This window comes from Narcine bancroftii, chromosome 2 (assembly GCF_036971445.1).
Source record: "Narcine bancroftii isolate sNarBan1 chromosome 2, sNarBan1.hap1, whole genome shotgun sequence".
Taxonomy (NCBI): domain Eukaryota; kingdom Metazoa; phylum Chordata; class Chondrichthyes; order Torpediniformes; family Narcinidae; genus Narcine; species Narcine bancroftii.
The window spans coordinates 15,791,517-15,806,174 of record NC_091470.1 but is presented as its reverse complement, the minus strand read 5'-3'; the positions used below and the strand labels follow the sequence as shown (position 1 = coordinate 15,806,174).

The 14,658-nt window shown below is 48.7% G+C and overlaps 1 protein-coding gene across 7 annotated transcripts in view; it reads right to left on the bottom strand.

Annotated features, from left to right (window-relative positions):
• LOC138753231 (centrosomal protein of 128 kDa) overlaps positions 1–14,658 on the bottom strand; it is a 539,432-nt gene that overhangs the window by 515,418 nt on the left and 9,356 nt on the right. For 6 of the 7 annotated variants that reach the window (XR_011351051.1, XM_069915964.1, XM_069915967.1 and 3 more), the window contains exons 2-3: positions 4,319–4,481; positions 1,008–1,094 (exon numbers count right to left, since the gene is read on the bottom strand). Coding sequence is in view for 6 of the 7 variants with exons in the window: in XM_069915964.1 (XP_069772065.1) it covers positions 1,008–1,094; positions 4,319–4,468 (237 nt within the window). In the remaining variant the exon portion in view is untranslated. Of the gene's footprint in view, positions 1–1,007; positions 1,095–4,318; positions 4,482–4,784; positions 4,827–14,658 lie in introns of all 7 variants that reach the window. The other variant, XM_069915965.1, reaches the window with a different exon arrangement.

The window sequence follows — 14,658 nt, the reverse complement described above, 5'->3', positions numbered from 1 at the left end:
TCTGCAGTATATTTCCACCCTTATTTTCTTCACACTCCCTCAGCAAGGCAGGGGCAGGATATCCTGCCATGTACACCTCACCTCACAATAGTCCAAAGTTTTTCAATAGTCCATGAAGAGAAGTCAGCAGACTCCAAATTTGTACGAAATTCAGATGCAATAACTCCAGGCAACAAAACAGCCCACTGGATCGATGCCCCATTCATCACTGTAAACAGTCATTCCTTACACAGTGCTCATCCCCTAAATAATACTCTTCAGTTATGTGCCCAAACTCCTCTGACTAGTACCACTAAAACCAAGAGACTCTACTACTGAGGACAAAGACTTCAGTTGTAATGGAACACCACCAGTTGTAATTTCACTTCCAAACTGAACAGTATCCTGATTTGGAAATGTACCACGAGTCCTTGAACACTGCAGGGTCTAAATCTTGGAAATCAATACCTAATAGCAAGGTACCTCAACAATGTCAGCAGGAAATCAACATCTCCTCAAGAGCAACTGAGGATGGTTAATAAATGCTGGTTTTGCCAGTGATACTCAGTTCCCAGAAAAAGAACAAATTAAAAAAGAACACTGATTAATTTCAACCCAAGCACATTTGGTCTTTGATTATCATACCACTTAGATCAGTTTCTTGTATGACAAGAAATGTCAGTGAAGCCACTGCACCAGATAATAGCTTTCATGATTTGTGATCAATCAACACACTGTTCTTAGTCTGCCCTTTGCAACTACAGTCATTTTTATTTGAGCAATGTCTTCAGTTCAATTTCTCTCATACAAAAGTATACAAGAAAGCCTAACAAGAAAGAAAGTGCAGTTGAAAGCCAGGGTTAAGGAGCAAATTAAACACAAAATTTAAATTGTAGTAGCCTCTCCCCAACAAGAAGAGGCTAGATTGTTCACTCAGTCATCCGACTAATGAATACAAAGCAATCAACAGCAGAAGCCAAGATTTTTTTTTTAATTCTGGCTTTTCTCTGGTACAGGTACTTACTTACCTTTGCCACTGCCTCCATTTGTTCATTGGTATAACCTCTATACTGTCCCAGCAACCGATCAACACTCTTTAGGTCCCGACTGGTGTCCTGCAATTAATTCAGCCATTAGAACAGAACCCTTCAAAGAGGAATGTCAACATCAATCTTCATAAACTTTACAAAAAAAACATTTTTAGGAAAAAAAATAATTGGTATCATAGTTACCCATCTGTAACATTGGAGAACTGAGCCTTAATTTAAAAGCTCTCCAATTTATCTTGGGAAGGAGTTCCTAACAATCTGAGTTGATATCTCTAAATTGATATGTAAATCCCTTACAAGATTTCAACATCATTATAATTAAAAGGCCTTGAAAAATAAATTATACAAGGGTCAACTGAAACCAGAGAACTAAACAGCCCCAAATGACAACACTGAATATGATGGAAAATAAAACTGTTTCTTGCACGATACATTTCCCGCTATTTCCCGCATACTTGTATCTATCTAAAAGCCTGTCTATCACATGTGCTTCCACCATTATATCTGTCATTCCAATGCAAGCACCCACCATTTTCTGTGTAAAACATTTGTCCACACATCTCCTTAAAACTTTCTTAATCATCCCCTGCTCCCTCACATTACAAGTCCTCCAATTTGTGACTTTTATACCGAGGTGGGGGAGGGGGGGTTGGTTAGGAGTTTCTGGTTGTCTACCATATTCACACAATACTCCAAGTGCAGCCTAATCAAAGTTTCATGAAGCTACAATACAACTTCTTTACTCTTAAATTCAATGTCACAACCAATGAGAGTGAGTGTACCATACCTTCTTTACCAGCCATTTTTAAGTTTCAAGCCTCAACCTCAGATACCTCTGCACATCAATGCTTTGAGGAATCCTGCTATTAACTGGACATTTTCTCCTTACACTTAATCTCCCAAAGACAAGACCTCATGCTTGTCCAGATGCACTCCATTTGCCATTTCTCCGTAACTAATCTATATTCTGTTGTATTCTTTGATCTTCTTCTTTTCTTTGGCTTGGCTTCGCGGACGAAGATTTATGGAGGGGGTAAAAAGTCCACGTCAGCTGCAGGCTCGTTTGTGGCTGACAAGTCCGATGCGGGACAGGCAGACACGATTGCAGCGGTTGCAAGGGAAAATTGGTTGGTTGGGGTTGGGTGTTGGGTTTTTCCTCCTTTGCCTTTTGTCAGTGAGGTGGGCTCTGCGGTCTTCTTCAAAGGAGGTTGCTGCCCGCCAAACTGTGAGGCGCCAAGATGCACGGTTTGAGGCGTTATCAGCCCACTGGCGGTGGTCAATGTGGCAGGCACCAAGAGATTTCTTTAGGCAGTCCTTGTACCTTTTCTTTGGTGCACCTCTGTCACGGTGGCCAGTGGAGAGCTCGCCATATAACACGATCTTGGGAAGGCGATGGTCCTCCATTCTGGAGACGTGACCCATCCAGCGCAGCTGGATCTTCAGCAGCGTGGACTCGATGCTGTCGACCTCTGCCATCTCGAGTACTTCGACGTTAGGGGTGTAAACGCTCCAATGGATGTTGAGGATGGAGCGGAGACAACGCTGGTGGAAGCGTTCTAGGAGCCGTAGGTGGTGCCGGTAGAGGACCCATGATTCGGAGCCGAACAGGAGTGTGGGTATGACAACGGCTCTGTATACGCTTATCTTTGTGAGGTTTTTCAGTTGGTTGTTTTTCCAGACTCTTTTGTGTAGTCTTCCAAAGGCGCTATTTGCCTTGGCGAGTCTGTTGTCTATCTCATTGTCGATCCTTGCATCTGATGAAATGGTGCAGCCGAGATAGGTAAACTGGTTGACCGTTTTGAGTTTTGTGTGCCCGATGGAGATGTGGGGGGGCTGGTAGTCATGGTGGGGAGCTGGCTGATGGAGGACCTCAGTTTTCTTCAGGCTGACTTCCAGGCCAAACATTTTGGCAGTTTCCGCTATTCTTTGATAGCCCTCTAATATATCCACAAATCTTTGTGTCATCTGCAAAATGACTAAGCCACCTACCTAATTTTTCAACCACCATTTATATTTAATCACAATAGGGGTCCCAACACCAATCCATGCTGACCACCACTGGTCACAGACCTCTAGCCAGAATAACCCCCTTCCACCACTACCCTTAGCCTTTGATGGGTCAACCAATTCTGAATCCAAACAATCAATTCAAAATGGATCTCATGCATTTGTACCTTCTGGATCAGCCTACCACAAGTCCATGTAGACAGGCTCCACTGCTTCAATGGGCAGCGAATTCCACCTCTGGAAAAAAGAAGTTCCTCCTCACCTCTGTCCTTAATTTATTACCTTGAATCTTTTTTTTTAATTTTTCACACTATGAACCATACTAACCAAATAACACACAAACATTTCCCTCTTGAATTTACATAGTGTCATTTTCTCCTCTTTTTCCCCCTCCCTTCCCTCCATCCTTCACCCCTCCCCCCCCCACCCACTCAACGTTCAACATATATGATACATTAAACCCATTAAACAATGTCATCACACAATGAAAATAAACAAGAAATTTGTGTCATCTACTTTTGCACACTGGGTCAGTTGAATCTTGAGGCCATGTCCCCAAGTTCTGGTCTCCTCTACCAATGGAAACAACTTACCTACCTCAATGTTATCTATTCCTTATCCTCATCACCTTTGTCACCTCCTCAAAAAACACAATCAAATTTGTAAGACATTATCTGCTCCACATAAAGAAATGCTGACCATACCTTTCCAAATATGCACAAATCCTATCTTAAAGTACCTTCTCTGATAATTCCCTACCAATGATGTGAGGATCACCAGTCTGTAGTTCCTTGGACTATCCCTATCTCCTTTCTTGAACAATAGATTGCCTAGTCTTCAATCTTCCAGGACCCTGCCTGGAATCTCCCCTCTTGCCTTTCAATAACCTAGGATCAGGTCCCCAACTGCCCCCAGTATTCTCAATAACACCTACTGGAAAAATACAAACTATTCACAAATCTCACCACACTCATTCGCAGTTCCTCTCAAGAGCTTCACTCTTCAGACCTATTCTATGGCTTTCACCATGGTAGAATAAGACCTATTCCATCAATAGTTCAATTTCCAAAATCATACTAATCCCCAATTGCTAATATCTACAAATACGTTTGATTCATTTATATCTGGGGACTTCTACATCTTTGCAGAAGACCATCAAATTCACACCATCTACTGAGGTTCATTTTCAGATTGCCAATACGAGACCTTTCCACAACTACATTAGACAAGTAATTTTATTTCAATTGGTTGTACTTATATAAAGAAATGCAAGAATTCAATACCTGTAAGGTACTTGCTAATGTGTCAAGTTTTTCAGTAACACGAGCAGCATTTTGCATTCTGCTCCTTCCCTGAGTCGCTGTATTCAGTGATCCTCGCCTCCTGGGGAAATTATGATGTTGTGTGTCTGAGTCACTCGATGTGTCTGCCATAGAGTACAGCCTCCTAAAAACATTCAAAATTAAAAGTAAAATGAGATATGAACTTCGTAACTTGGCTGAATGCAATGAAAGAGAAATCCTCGTGCTCAAAAGAGAATGGTTTGGGAAAAACCTGCAGAATGGGAAAATTGAAAATCTGATGCCTTTGAATAGGTTTGAGTGATTGAATTTCTCAGTATTGACTTGATCAGCAGAAAATTGGACTAGGGCACATTGACATAATTTTGAAATGCAGGTGACCAGCAGTTGCAATTATATCATTTCACATACAAGAAATTTGACTGTGATTCTTAAAGTTTCAACGAACCAAGATTTTAGTTTGTGTCCACGGTAACCCTTCCGAAAATGCCTAAAAAAAAAGGTAAAGGTTTCATTATTGTCACATAATACTATATTTAGAATGCAACATATATGAAATACTTTAACTTTTGTCTACTGTAAAGCAGACAGAGAATCACCACTTTATCCAGCACCCCTCACAAGAAATAGCAGGAGTAGGTCATCCGGCCCATCGACCCTGCCCTGCAATATGATCATGGCTGATCTGATGATAGTTTCATCTCTACCTAATTGTCCCCATACCCTTTAATTCCCTTACTGAATAGTAATCAATCCAACCTGGTCTTAAATAGATTTACTGAGGTTACCTCATCTACTTTAATGGGCAGCGAATTCCACCCTCCTCACTTCTGTCCTAAATTTTCTACCTTGAATCTTGAGGCCATGTCCTCAACTTCTGGTCTCCCCTAACAATGGAAACAACTTAGCTACCTCAATCTTATCTACTTCTTTCATAATTTTATATTTCTAAAAGATCCCCTCTTCTTCCAAATTCTAGTTAGTACAGTCCCAACGACTCAATTTCTCCACATAGGCCAACCCCTTCATCCCTGGCTCAACCTGGTGAACCTCCTCTGCATTGCCTCAAAAGACAGTACACCCTTCCTCAAGTGAGACCAAAATTGCACACAGTACTCCAGATGCAATCTCACCAGTACTTTGTACAGTTCCAGCACAACCTTCCTACTCTTAAATTCAATCCCTCTAACAATGAAGGCCAACATTGCACCTGCCTATTGCACCTGCAAACCAACTTTTTGCAATTCATGCACAAGCATCCCAAGACCTTCTGCACTTCAGCATGCTCCATTCACTTGCCATTTCAATGGTATTCTGATCTTCCACTCTTCCTTCCAAAGTGAATAACCTCCCATTTGCCCCGTCTGCCAGACCCTTGCCCACTTACTTAACCTTATCTGTATCTCTCTACAGACTCTCCATATCCTCTGTACAATTTGCTATTTCTCTCAATGTAGTGTCATCAGCAAACTAAGATATACTACACCCCATTCCCTCTTCCAGATCATTTATGTATACTACGAATAGTTGCGGACTCAGCACTGACCCCTGTGGCACCCCACCCAGTAAACGATTGCTAATCTGAAAAACACCCCTGCACCTCAACTCTCTGCTTTCTATTGGTTAACCAATCCACTATCCATGCTAATACATCACCTTTCTATGTATCCTTATCTCTGTACAAGATTTTTACCAGACACTTTATTGAACGCCTTCTGGAAACCCAGGTAAACACGTCCATCTGCTCCCCTTTATTTCTTCTTTTCTTTCTTTGGCTTAGCTTCGCGGACGAAGATTTATGGAGGGGTAATGTCCCCTCTATTTACCCCACTGTTATATCCTCAGAGACCTCCAGTAAATTTGTCAAACAGAACCTGCCTTTGCTGCATCCCTGCTGCATCTGCCTGATGGATCCATTTCACTCCAGATGCCTCGCTATTTCTTCTTTAGAAACATAGAAGGTTGCAACATAGAAAACAGGCTATTTGGCCCTTCTAGTCTGTGCTGACCATTATTTTGCTAGTTCCATTGACCTGCTCCCTCCAGAACTCATCCTTTAATGACAGCTTCAAGCATTTACCCAACTAGAGATGTTAAACTAACTGGCCTATAGTTCCCTGTATTTTGCCTACATCTCTTTTTTGAATAGTTGTGTGACATTCACTGTCTTCCAATCCACCAGGGTTGCCCAGAGTCAAGAGAATTTTGGTACATTATCAAAGCCTTGACTATAAGTTCTGTCATTTCTTTCAGTACCCTGGGATGCATTCCATCAGGACCAGCTGATTTATTCATCTTTAGACCCTCACGCTTTCTGAGTAGGACCTCTTTAGTGATAGCTATTACATCCAGGACTTCACCTCCCGTCCATAACATAACATCTGTCTTTGGCATGTCTGACGTGTTCTCCACCATGAATACCGACACAAAATAATCATTCAAAACCTCAGCCATTTCCTCATTATCCAATCTCAATTCTTCCTTCTCATCTTCCAAGGGTCCAACCTTCACTTTAGCCACCCTTTTTCATGTAACATAAAGCTAACAGAAACTTAGCACTCAAGATTCCCTCTCATCCTTCTTATGTAGAGTACTGGCAAATATTCTTGCCAGTTAGATCTCTTTTAAAGTTTTTAGTCAAAGTCAAATACTCCATGGCATAGGCTATATTTAGTGGCAAAAAAATATATAGGATTTCCAAAACTAAATAGATTCATATGAAGGGCTTGGATAGATTTCTAATCATGTGTGGCTTCAGGTTATTGGTAGAGAAAACAGCAAACAAATTACAATATCATGTAACAAATACTGCACCTCATATTGGCAATCGGCAATACAGAAGCAAAAAAACTAGTTACTGTATATTTAGAATTGGCTATGAAGTGGAAAAAGTAGATCGCTTCAATTTCTCAGGAATAAACATCTCCAATGACTTGACAAAACCAGACATTGACTAGCAGATCAAGAAATCACACCAATGCCTCTACTTTCTTAAACATGCTCCCCTTTTCTCTCAAAAGGCACGACATGGAAAGCATAGTTGCTGGACGCATCACACCATGCAATGGGAGCTGCTCTGCTCAAATTCACAGCTGCTGCAGGAAGTAATAAATGTAGCTCAGAACATTACTCTAACATGCCTTGCCTCCATGAACTCCATTCCCCACTGCCTTGGAAATGCAGCTAGCAGAATGAAGTAAAAACACAAAGCTGGAGAAACTCAGCAAGTCAAGGGGCTTGATGAAGAGCTTAAGCCTGAAAAGGTGGGTTTTTTTTAACCTTTTCTCTGTAAAGGACACTGTTTGACCTGCTGAGTTTCTCCAGCTTTCTGATTTTACTTCAACCACAGTCTCTGCAGATTTTCGTGTTTTACGGCAGAATGAAGAACCCATCACACCCTGGATACACCCTCTTCTCCCATTGAGGAGAAGGCCCAAGAGCACGTAATACCTCCCCAACAGGCTTAAAGGTAGCTTCTTCCCCGCAGCCATCAGGCTCCTGAATAAACACCACAACAATGCTCTCATGCTGCTGTTCCTTTGTAAAAATTATTTTGCCACATTGTAACTCTGTGCTCTGAAATTGCGCTCTTGTTCTTCTTCTGTATATAGCTGTTTGAGTTAACCTGTTAATATTTCTCACAGAATTGCCCACGTATAACACCACAAATAGATTCAAACTTGTAAAAATCCCATTACAAGCATTTTTAAAATTTACAGAGCTAAAAGCAAACAGCTTGTCAGAACCCTGAAGACCAAGAGATATAGGGAAAGTAGGCCATTCAGCCCATCAAGTCCAGTCCGCTATTCTCCCATTCAGCCCCACTCCCCTGCCTTTTCGCCAATGGCCTGCATCCAAACGTTTTCAAGGAAGTGGCTGCAGACAATGTGGATCCATTGTTTGAAATTTGGCCAGGTCATGATGGGTCCTTTGCTGAGTTGGCTGCCTTTCCTGGGGAGTCCATGAAGGGGAGAGAAGATTGTGTTATGATCTATGTTTATATTCACTGTCTTCTGAAGCTTCTGATCCTAAGCAAAACAGCTCCATTATCACATCGAGATGCATCCAGCAATTATGCTTTCAATGGTGCACCTGCATACAGGATTAAGGAACAAAGGGATCAAACCAAACTTCCTAAAAACTAGATTCATTGATTGCTTGCTTGACCATTACATCAATGCATTTGCCCCAGGTCAGGTCATTGGGGACATTTATTTCTAAAAACTTGAAGACATAAGCCATCTACTCTCTCAACTTCAACATGGATTAGAGGTGGTGAGAGGGTTATGGGCGGAGAATAGGCGGGGGGAACTAGTGAAGTTGTTTGAGTAAACTGGTGTAGACTTGTAGGGCCGAGATGGCGTGTTTCCATGCCATAAACTGCTACATGGTTATCAATGATGTGGACAGGGGTTTGACTTTGTTCCCTTTCCAGAAGTCAATAATCATATCCTTCATCCTACTGACACAGAGAGAGAGGATGTTATCATGGCACCATGCTGCAAAACTTTATACATATAACGTATTCCATCTCACTTTTTTCAATACCCAGCCCACTATTGGGGTGTCATCTGCAAATTTGAAAAATGGTGTTGCAACTATATTTAGCTGTATAGTTGTGGATAAACTTAAGGAGCATCTGTGTTGAATGTGATCATGGAGGAGCCCAGAATGCCAACTTGCTTGGCACGGACAAGTTGGACTAAAGGCTCTATTCTGTGCTTTATGACCCTGTGACTCCATTCCTTCAGAGCTAGCCTGCAATTGAACAGGGGAAAAAAAATGAAAATACTGGAAATTTGAAGCAAAAACTAAAAACAGGAAACAATCCAAAACAGGGATACAAGGAGAAATCCCTCGGCCATTGGTGCTCTGTGATTAGTAAGGGATTGCTTAAGGTGGTATGTGAGTGGGAAGGGAAGGTTGAGAATCACTGCTCTAGACCCAATTGTTACTGAAATAATTTGCTTGAAAAAAATTGGCCTATTTCCTTTGGAGTTATGAAACTGGGCACATAACGAGTCAATTAGGGATGATTAAAACAGTGGTTTTCAAACTCTTTCTTTCCACCCCCCCATACCACCTGAAGCAATCCTTTACTGATCAGAGCATCTATGGCATAGGGAATACTTAAAGTGGGATGTGAGTGGAAAGAAAAAGGTTGAGAACCACTGACCTAGACTGCTAGCAGAAGAATTCTGCTCACTACACCATGTAAAATGTGTCAAATAAAACTTAAACCTCAAGATCTCAAGGTACATTCCAGTGATCATTGGGGGATTAGAGGTGGAGAGAGTGAGCAAATTATAAGTTCTTGGGAGTCACAATTTCAGAGGATCATTCCTGGGGACATCATGGGTGGTGGGTTTGTGTCTCTGGTGCCAGGAGTGAATGGTACCACATAACCCCCCCCCACCCCCCCCAATCCCACCCTGGGCCCAGCTCAGTGGGTGGTGGGTTTGTCTCTCTGGTGCCAGGAGTGAATGGTACCACATAACCCCCCCCACCCCCCCCAATCCCACCCTGGGCCCAGCTCAGTGGGTGGTGGGTTTGTCTCTCTGGTGCCAGGAGTGAATGGTACCACATAACCCCCCCACCCCCCCCAATCCCACCCTGGGCCCAGCTCAGTGGGTGGTGGGTTTGTCTCTCTGGTGCCAGCGGTGAATGGTACCACATAACCCCCCCACCCCCCCCAATCCCACCCTGGGCCCAGCTCAGTGGGTGGTGGGTTTGTCTCTCTGGTGCCAGGAGTGAATGGTACCACATAACCCCCCCACACCCCCCAATCCCACCCTGGGCCCAGCTCAGTGGGTGGTGGGTTTGTCTCCCTGGTGCCAGCGGTGAATGATACCACATAACACCCCCCAATCCCACCCTGGGCCCAGCTCAGTGGGTGGTGGGTTTGTCTCCCTGGTGCCAGCGGTGAATGATACCACATAACACCCCCCAATCCCACCCTGGGCCCAGCTCAGTGGGTGGTGGGTTTGTCTCCCTGGTGCCAGCGGTGAATGATACCACATAACACCCCCCAATCCCACCCTGGGCCCAGCTCAGTGGGTGGTGGGTTTGTCTCCCTGGTGCCAGCGGTGAATGATACCACATAACACCCCCCAATCCCACCCTGGGCCCAGCTCAGTGGGTGGTGGGTTTGTCTCCCTGGTGCCAGCGGTGAATGATACCACATAACACCCCCCAATCCCACCCTGGGCCCAGCTCAGTGGGTGGTGGGTTTGTCTCCCTGGTGCCAGCGGTGAATGATACCACATAACACCCCCCAATCCCACCCTGTGCCCAGCTCAGTGGGTGGTGGGTTTGTGTCTCTGGTGCCAGGAGTGAATGGTACCACATAACACCCCCCAATCCCACCCTGTGCCCAGCTCAGTGGGTGGTGGGTTTGTCTCTCTGGTGCCAGGAGTGAATGGTACCACATAACCCCCCCACCCCCCCCATCCCACCCTGGGCCCAGCTCAGTGGGTGGTGGGTTTGTCTCCCTGGTGCCAGCGGTGAATGATACCACATAACACCCCCCAATCCCACCCTGGGCCCAGCTCAGTGGGTGGTGGGTTTGTCTCCCTGGTGCCAGCGGTGAATGATACCACATAACACCCCCCAATCCCACCCTGGGCCCAGCTCAGTGGGTGGTGGGTTTGTCTCCCTGGTGCCAGCGGTGAATGATACCACATAACACCCCCCAATCCCACCCTGTGCCCAGCTCAGTGGGTGGTGGGTTTGTGTCTCTGGTGCCAGGAGTGAATGGTACCACATAACACCCCCCAATCCCACCCTGTGCCCAGCTCAGTGGGTGGTGGGTTTGTCTCCCTGGTGCCAGCGGTGAATGATACCACATAACACCCCCCAATCCCACCCTGTGCCCAGCTCAGTGGGTGGTGGGTTTGTGTCTCTGGTGCCAGGAGTGAATGGTACCACATAACCCCCCCACCCCCCCCATCCCACCCTGGGCCCAGCTCAGTGGGTGGTGGGTTTGTCTCCCTGGTGCCAGCGGTGAATGATACCACATAACACCCCCCAATCCCACCCTGGGCCCAGCTCAGTGGGTGGTGGGTTTGTCTCCCTGGTGCCAGCGGTGAATGATACCACATAACACCCCCCAATCCCACCCTGTGCCCAGCTCAGTGGGTGGTGGGTTTGTGTCTCTGGTGCCAGGAGTGAATGGTACCACATAACACCCCCCAATCCCACCCTGGGCCCAGCTCAGTGGGTGGTGGGTTTGTCTCCCTGGTGCCAGCGGTGAATGATACCACATAACACCCCCCAATCCCACCCTGTGCCCAGCTCAGTGGGTGGTGGGTTTGTGTCTCTGGTGCCAGGAGTGAATGGTACCACATAACACCCCCCAATCCCACCCTGTGCCCAGCTCAGTGGGTGGTGGGTTTGTGTCTCTGGTGCCAGGAGTGAATGGTACCACATAACACCCCCCCAATCCCACCCTGTGCCCAGCTCAGTGGGTGGTGGGTTTGTCTCCCTGGTGCCAGCGGTGAATGATACCACATAACACCCCCCAATCCCACCCTGTGCCCAGCTCAGTGGGTGGTGGGTTTGTCTCTCTGGTGCCAGCGGTGAATGGTACCACATAACCCCCCCACCCCCCCCAATCCCACCCTGGGCCCAGCTCAGTGGGTGGTGGGTTTGTCTCTCTGGTGCCAGCGGTGAATGGTACCACATAACCCCCCCACCCCCCCCAATCCCACCCTGGGCCCAGCTCAGTGGGTGGTGGGTTTGTCTCTCTGGTGCCAGCGGTGAATGGTACCACATAACCCCCCCACCCCCCCCAATCCCACCCTGGTCCCAGCTCAGTGGGTGGTGGGTTTGTCTCTCTGGTGCCAGCGGTGAATGGTACCACATAACCCCCCCACCCCCCCCAATCCCACCCTGGGCCCAGCTCAGTGGGTGGTGGGTTTGTCTCTCTGGTGCCAGCGGTGAATGGTACCACATAACCCCCCCACCCCCCCCAATCCCACCCTAGGCCCAGCTCAGTGGGTGGTGGGTTTGTGTCTCTGGTGCCAGGAGTGAATGGTACCACATAACCCCCCCACCCCCCCCAATCCCACCCTGGGCCCAGCTCAGTGGGTGGTGGGTTTGTCTCTCTGGTGCCATGAGTGAATGGTACCACATAACCCCCCCACCCCCCCCAATCCCACCCTGGGCCCAGCTCAGTGGGTGGTGGGTTTGTCTCTCTGGTGCCATGAGTGAATGGTACCACATAACCCCCCCACCCCCCCCAATCCCACCCTGGGCCCAGCTCAGTGGGTGGTGGGTTTGTCTCTCTGGTGCCATGAGTGAATGGTACCACATAACCCCCCCACCCCCCCCCAATCCCACCCTGGGCCCAGCTCAGTGGGTGGTGGGTTTGTCTCTCTGGTGCCAGGAGTGAATGGTACCACATAACCCCCCCACCCCCCCCAATCCCACCCTGGGCCCAGCTCAGTGGGTGGTGGGTTTGTCTCTCTGGTGCCAGCGGTGAATGGTACCACATAACCCCCCCACCCCCCCCAATCCCACCCTGGGCCCAGCTCAGTGGGTGGTGGGTTTGTCTCTCTGGTGCCATGAGTGAATGGTACCACATAACCCCCCCACCCCCCCCAATCCCACCCTGGGCCCAGCTCAGTGGGTGGTGGGTTTGTCTCTCTGGTGCCATGAGTGAATGGTACCACATAACCCCCCCACCCCCCCCAATCCCACCCTGGGCCCAGCTCAGTGGGTGGTGGGTTTGTCTCTCTGGTGCCAGCGGTGAATGGTACCACATAACCCCCCCACCCCCCCCAATCCCACCCTGGGCCCAGCTCAGTGGGTGGTGGGTTTGTCTCTCTGGTGCCATGAGTGAATGGTACCACATAACCCCCCCACCCCCCCCAATCCCACCCTGGGCCCAGCTCAGTGGGTGGTGGGTTTGTCTCTCTGGTGCCAGCGGTGAATGGTACCACATAACCCCCCCACCCCCCCCAATCCCACCCTGGGCCCAGCTCAGTGGGTGGTGGGTTTGTCTCTCTGGTGCCAGCGGTGAATGGTACCACATAACCCCCCCACCCCCCCCAATCCCACCCTGGGCCCAGCTCAGTGGGTGGTGGGTTTGTCTCTCTGGTGCCAGCGGTGAATGGTACCACATAACCCCCCCACCCCCCCCAATCCCACCCTGGGCCCAGCTCAGTGGGTGGTGGGTTTGTCTCCCTGGTGCCAGCGGTGAATGATACCACATAACACCCCCCAATCCCACCCTGTGCCCAGCTCAGTGGGTGGTGGGTTTGTCTCTCTGGTGCCAGCGGTGAATGGTACCACATAACCCCCCCACCCCCCCCAATCCCACCCTGGGCCCAGCTCAGTGGGTGGTGGGTTTGTCTCTCTGGTGCCAGCGGTGAATGGTACCACATAACCCCCCCACCCCCCCCAATCCCACCCTGGGCCCAGCTCAGTGGGTGGTGGGTTTGTCTCTCTGGTGCCAGCGGTGAATGGTACCACATAACCCCCCCACCCCCCCCAATCCCACCCTGGGCCCAGCTCAGTGGGTGGTGGGTTTGTCTCTCTGGTGCCAGCGGTGAATGGTACCACATAACCCCCCCACCCCCCCCAATCCCACCCTGGGCCCAGCTCAGTGGGTGGTGGGTTTGTCTCTCTGGTGCCAGCGGTGAATGGTACCACATAACCCCCCCACCCCCCCCAATCCCACCCTGGGCCCAGCTCAGTGGGTGGTGGGTTTGTCTCTCTGGTGCCAGCGGTGAATGGTACCACATAACCCCCCCACCCCCCCCAATCCCACCCTGGGCCCAGCTCAGTGGGTGGTGGGTTTGTCTCTCTGGTGCCAGCGGTGAATGGTACCACATAACCCCCCCACCCCCCCCAATCCCACCCTGGGCCCAGCTCAGTGGGTGGTGGGTTTGTCTCTCTGGTGCCAGCGGTGAATGGTACCACATAACCCCCCCACCCCCCCCAATCCCACCCTGGGCCCAGCTCAGTGGGTGGTGGGTTTGTCTCTCTGGTGCCAGCGGTGAATGGTACCACATAACCCCCCCACCCCCCCCAATCCCACCCTGGGCCCAGCTCAGTGGGTGGTGGGTTTGTCTCTCTGGTGCCAGCGGTGAATGGTACCACATAACCCCCCCACCCCCCCCAATCCCACCCTGGGCCCAGCTCAGTGGGTGGTGGGTTTGTCTCTCTGGTGCCAGGAGTGAATGGTACCACATAACCCCCCCACACCCCCCAATCCCACCCTGGGCCCAGCTCAGTGGGTGGTGGGTTTGTCTCCCTGGTGCCAGCGGTGAATGATACCACATAACACCCCCCAATCCCACCCTGGGCCCAGCTCAGTG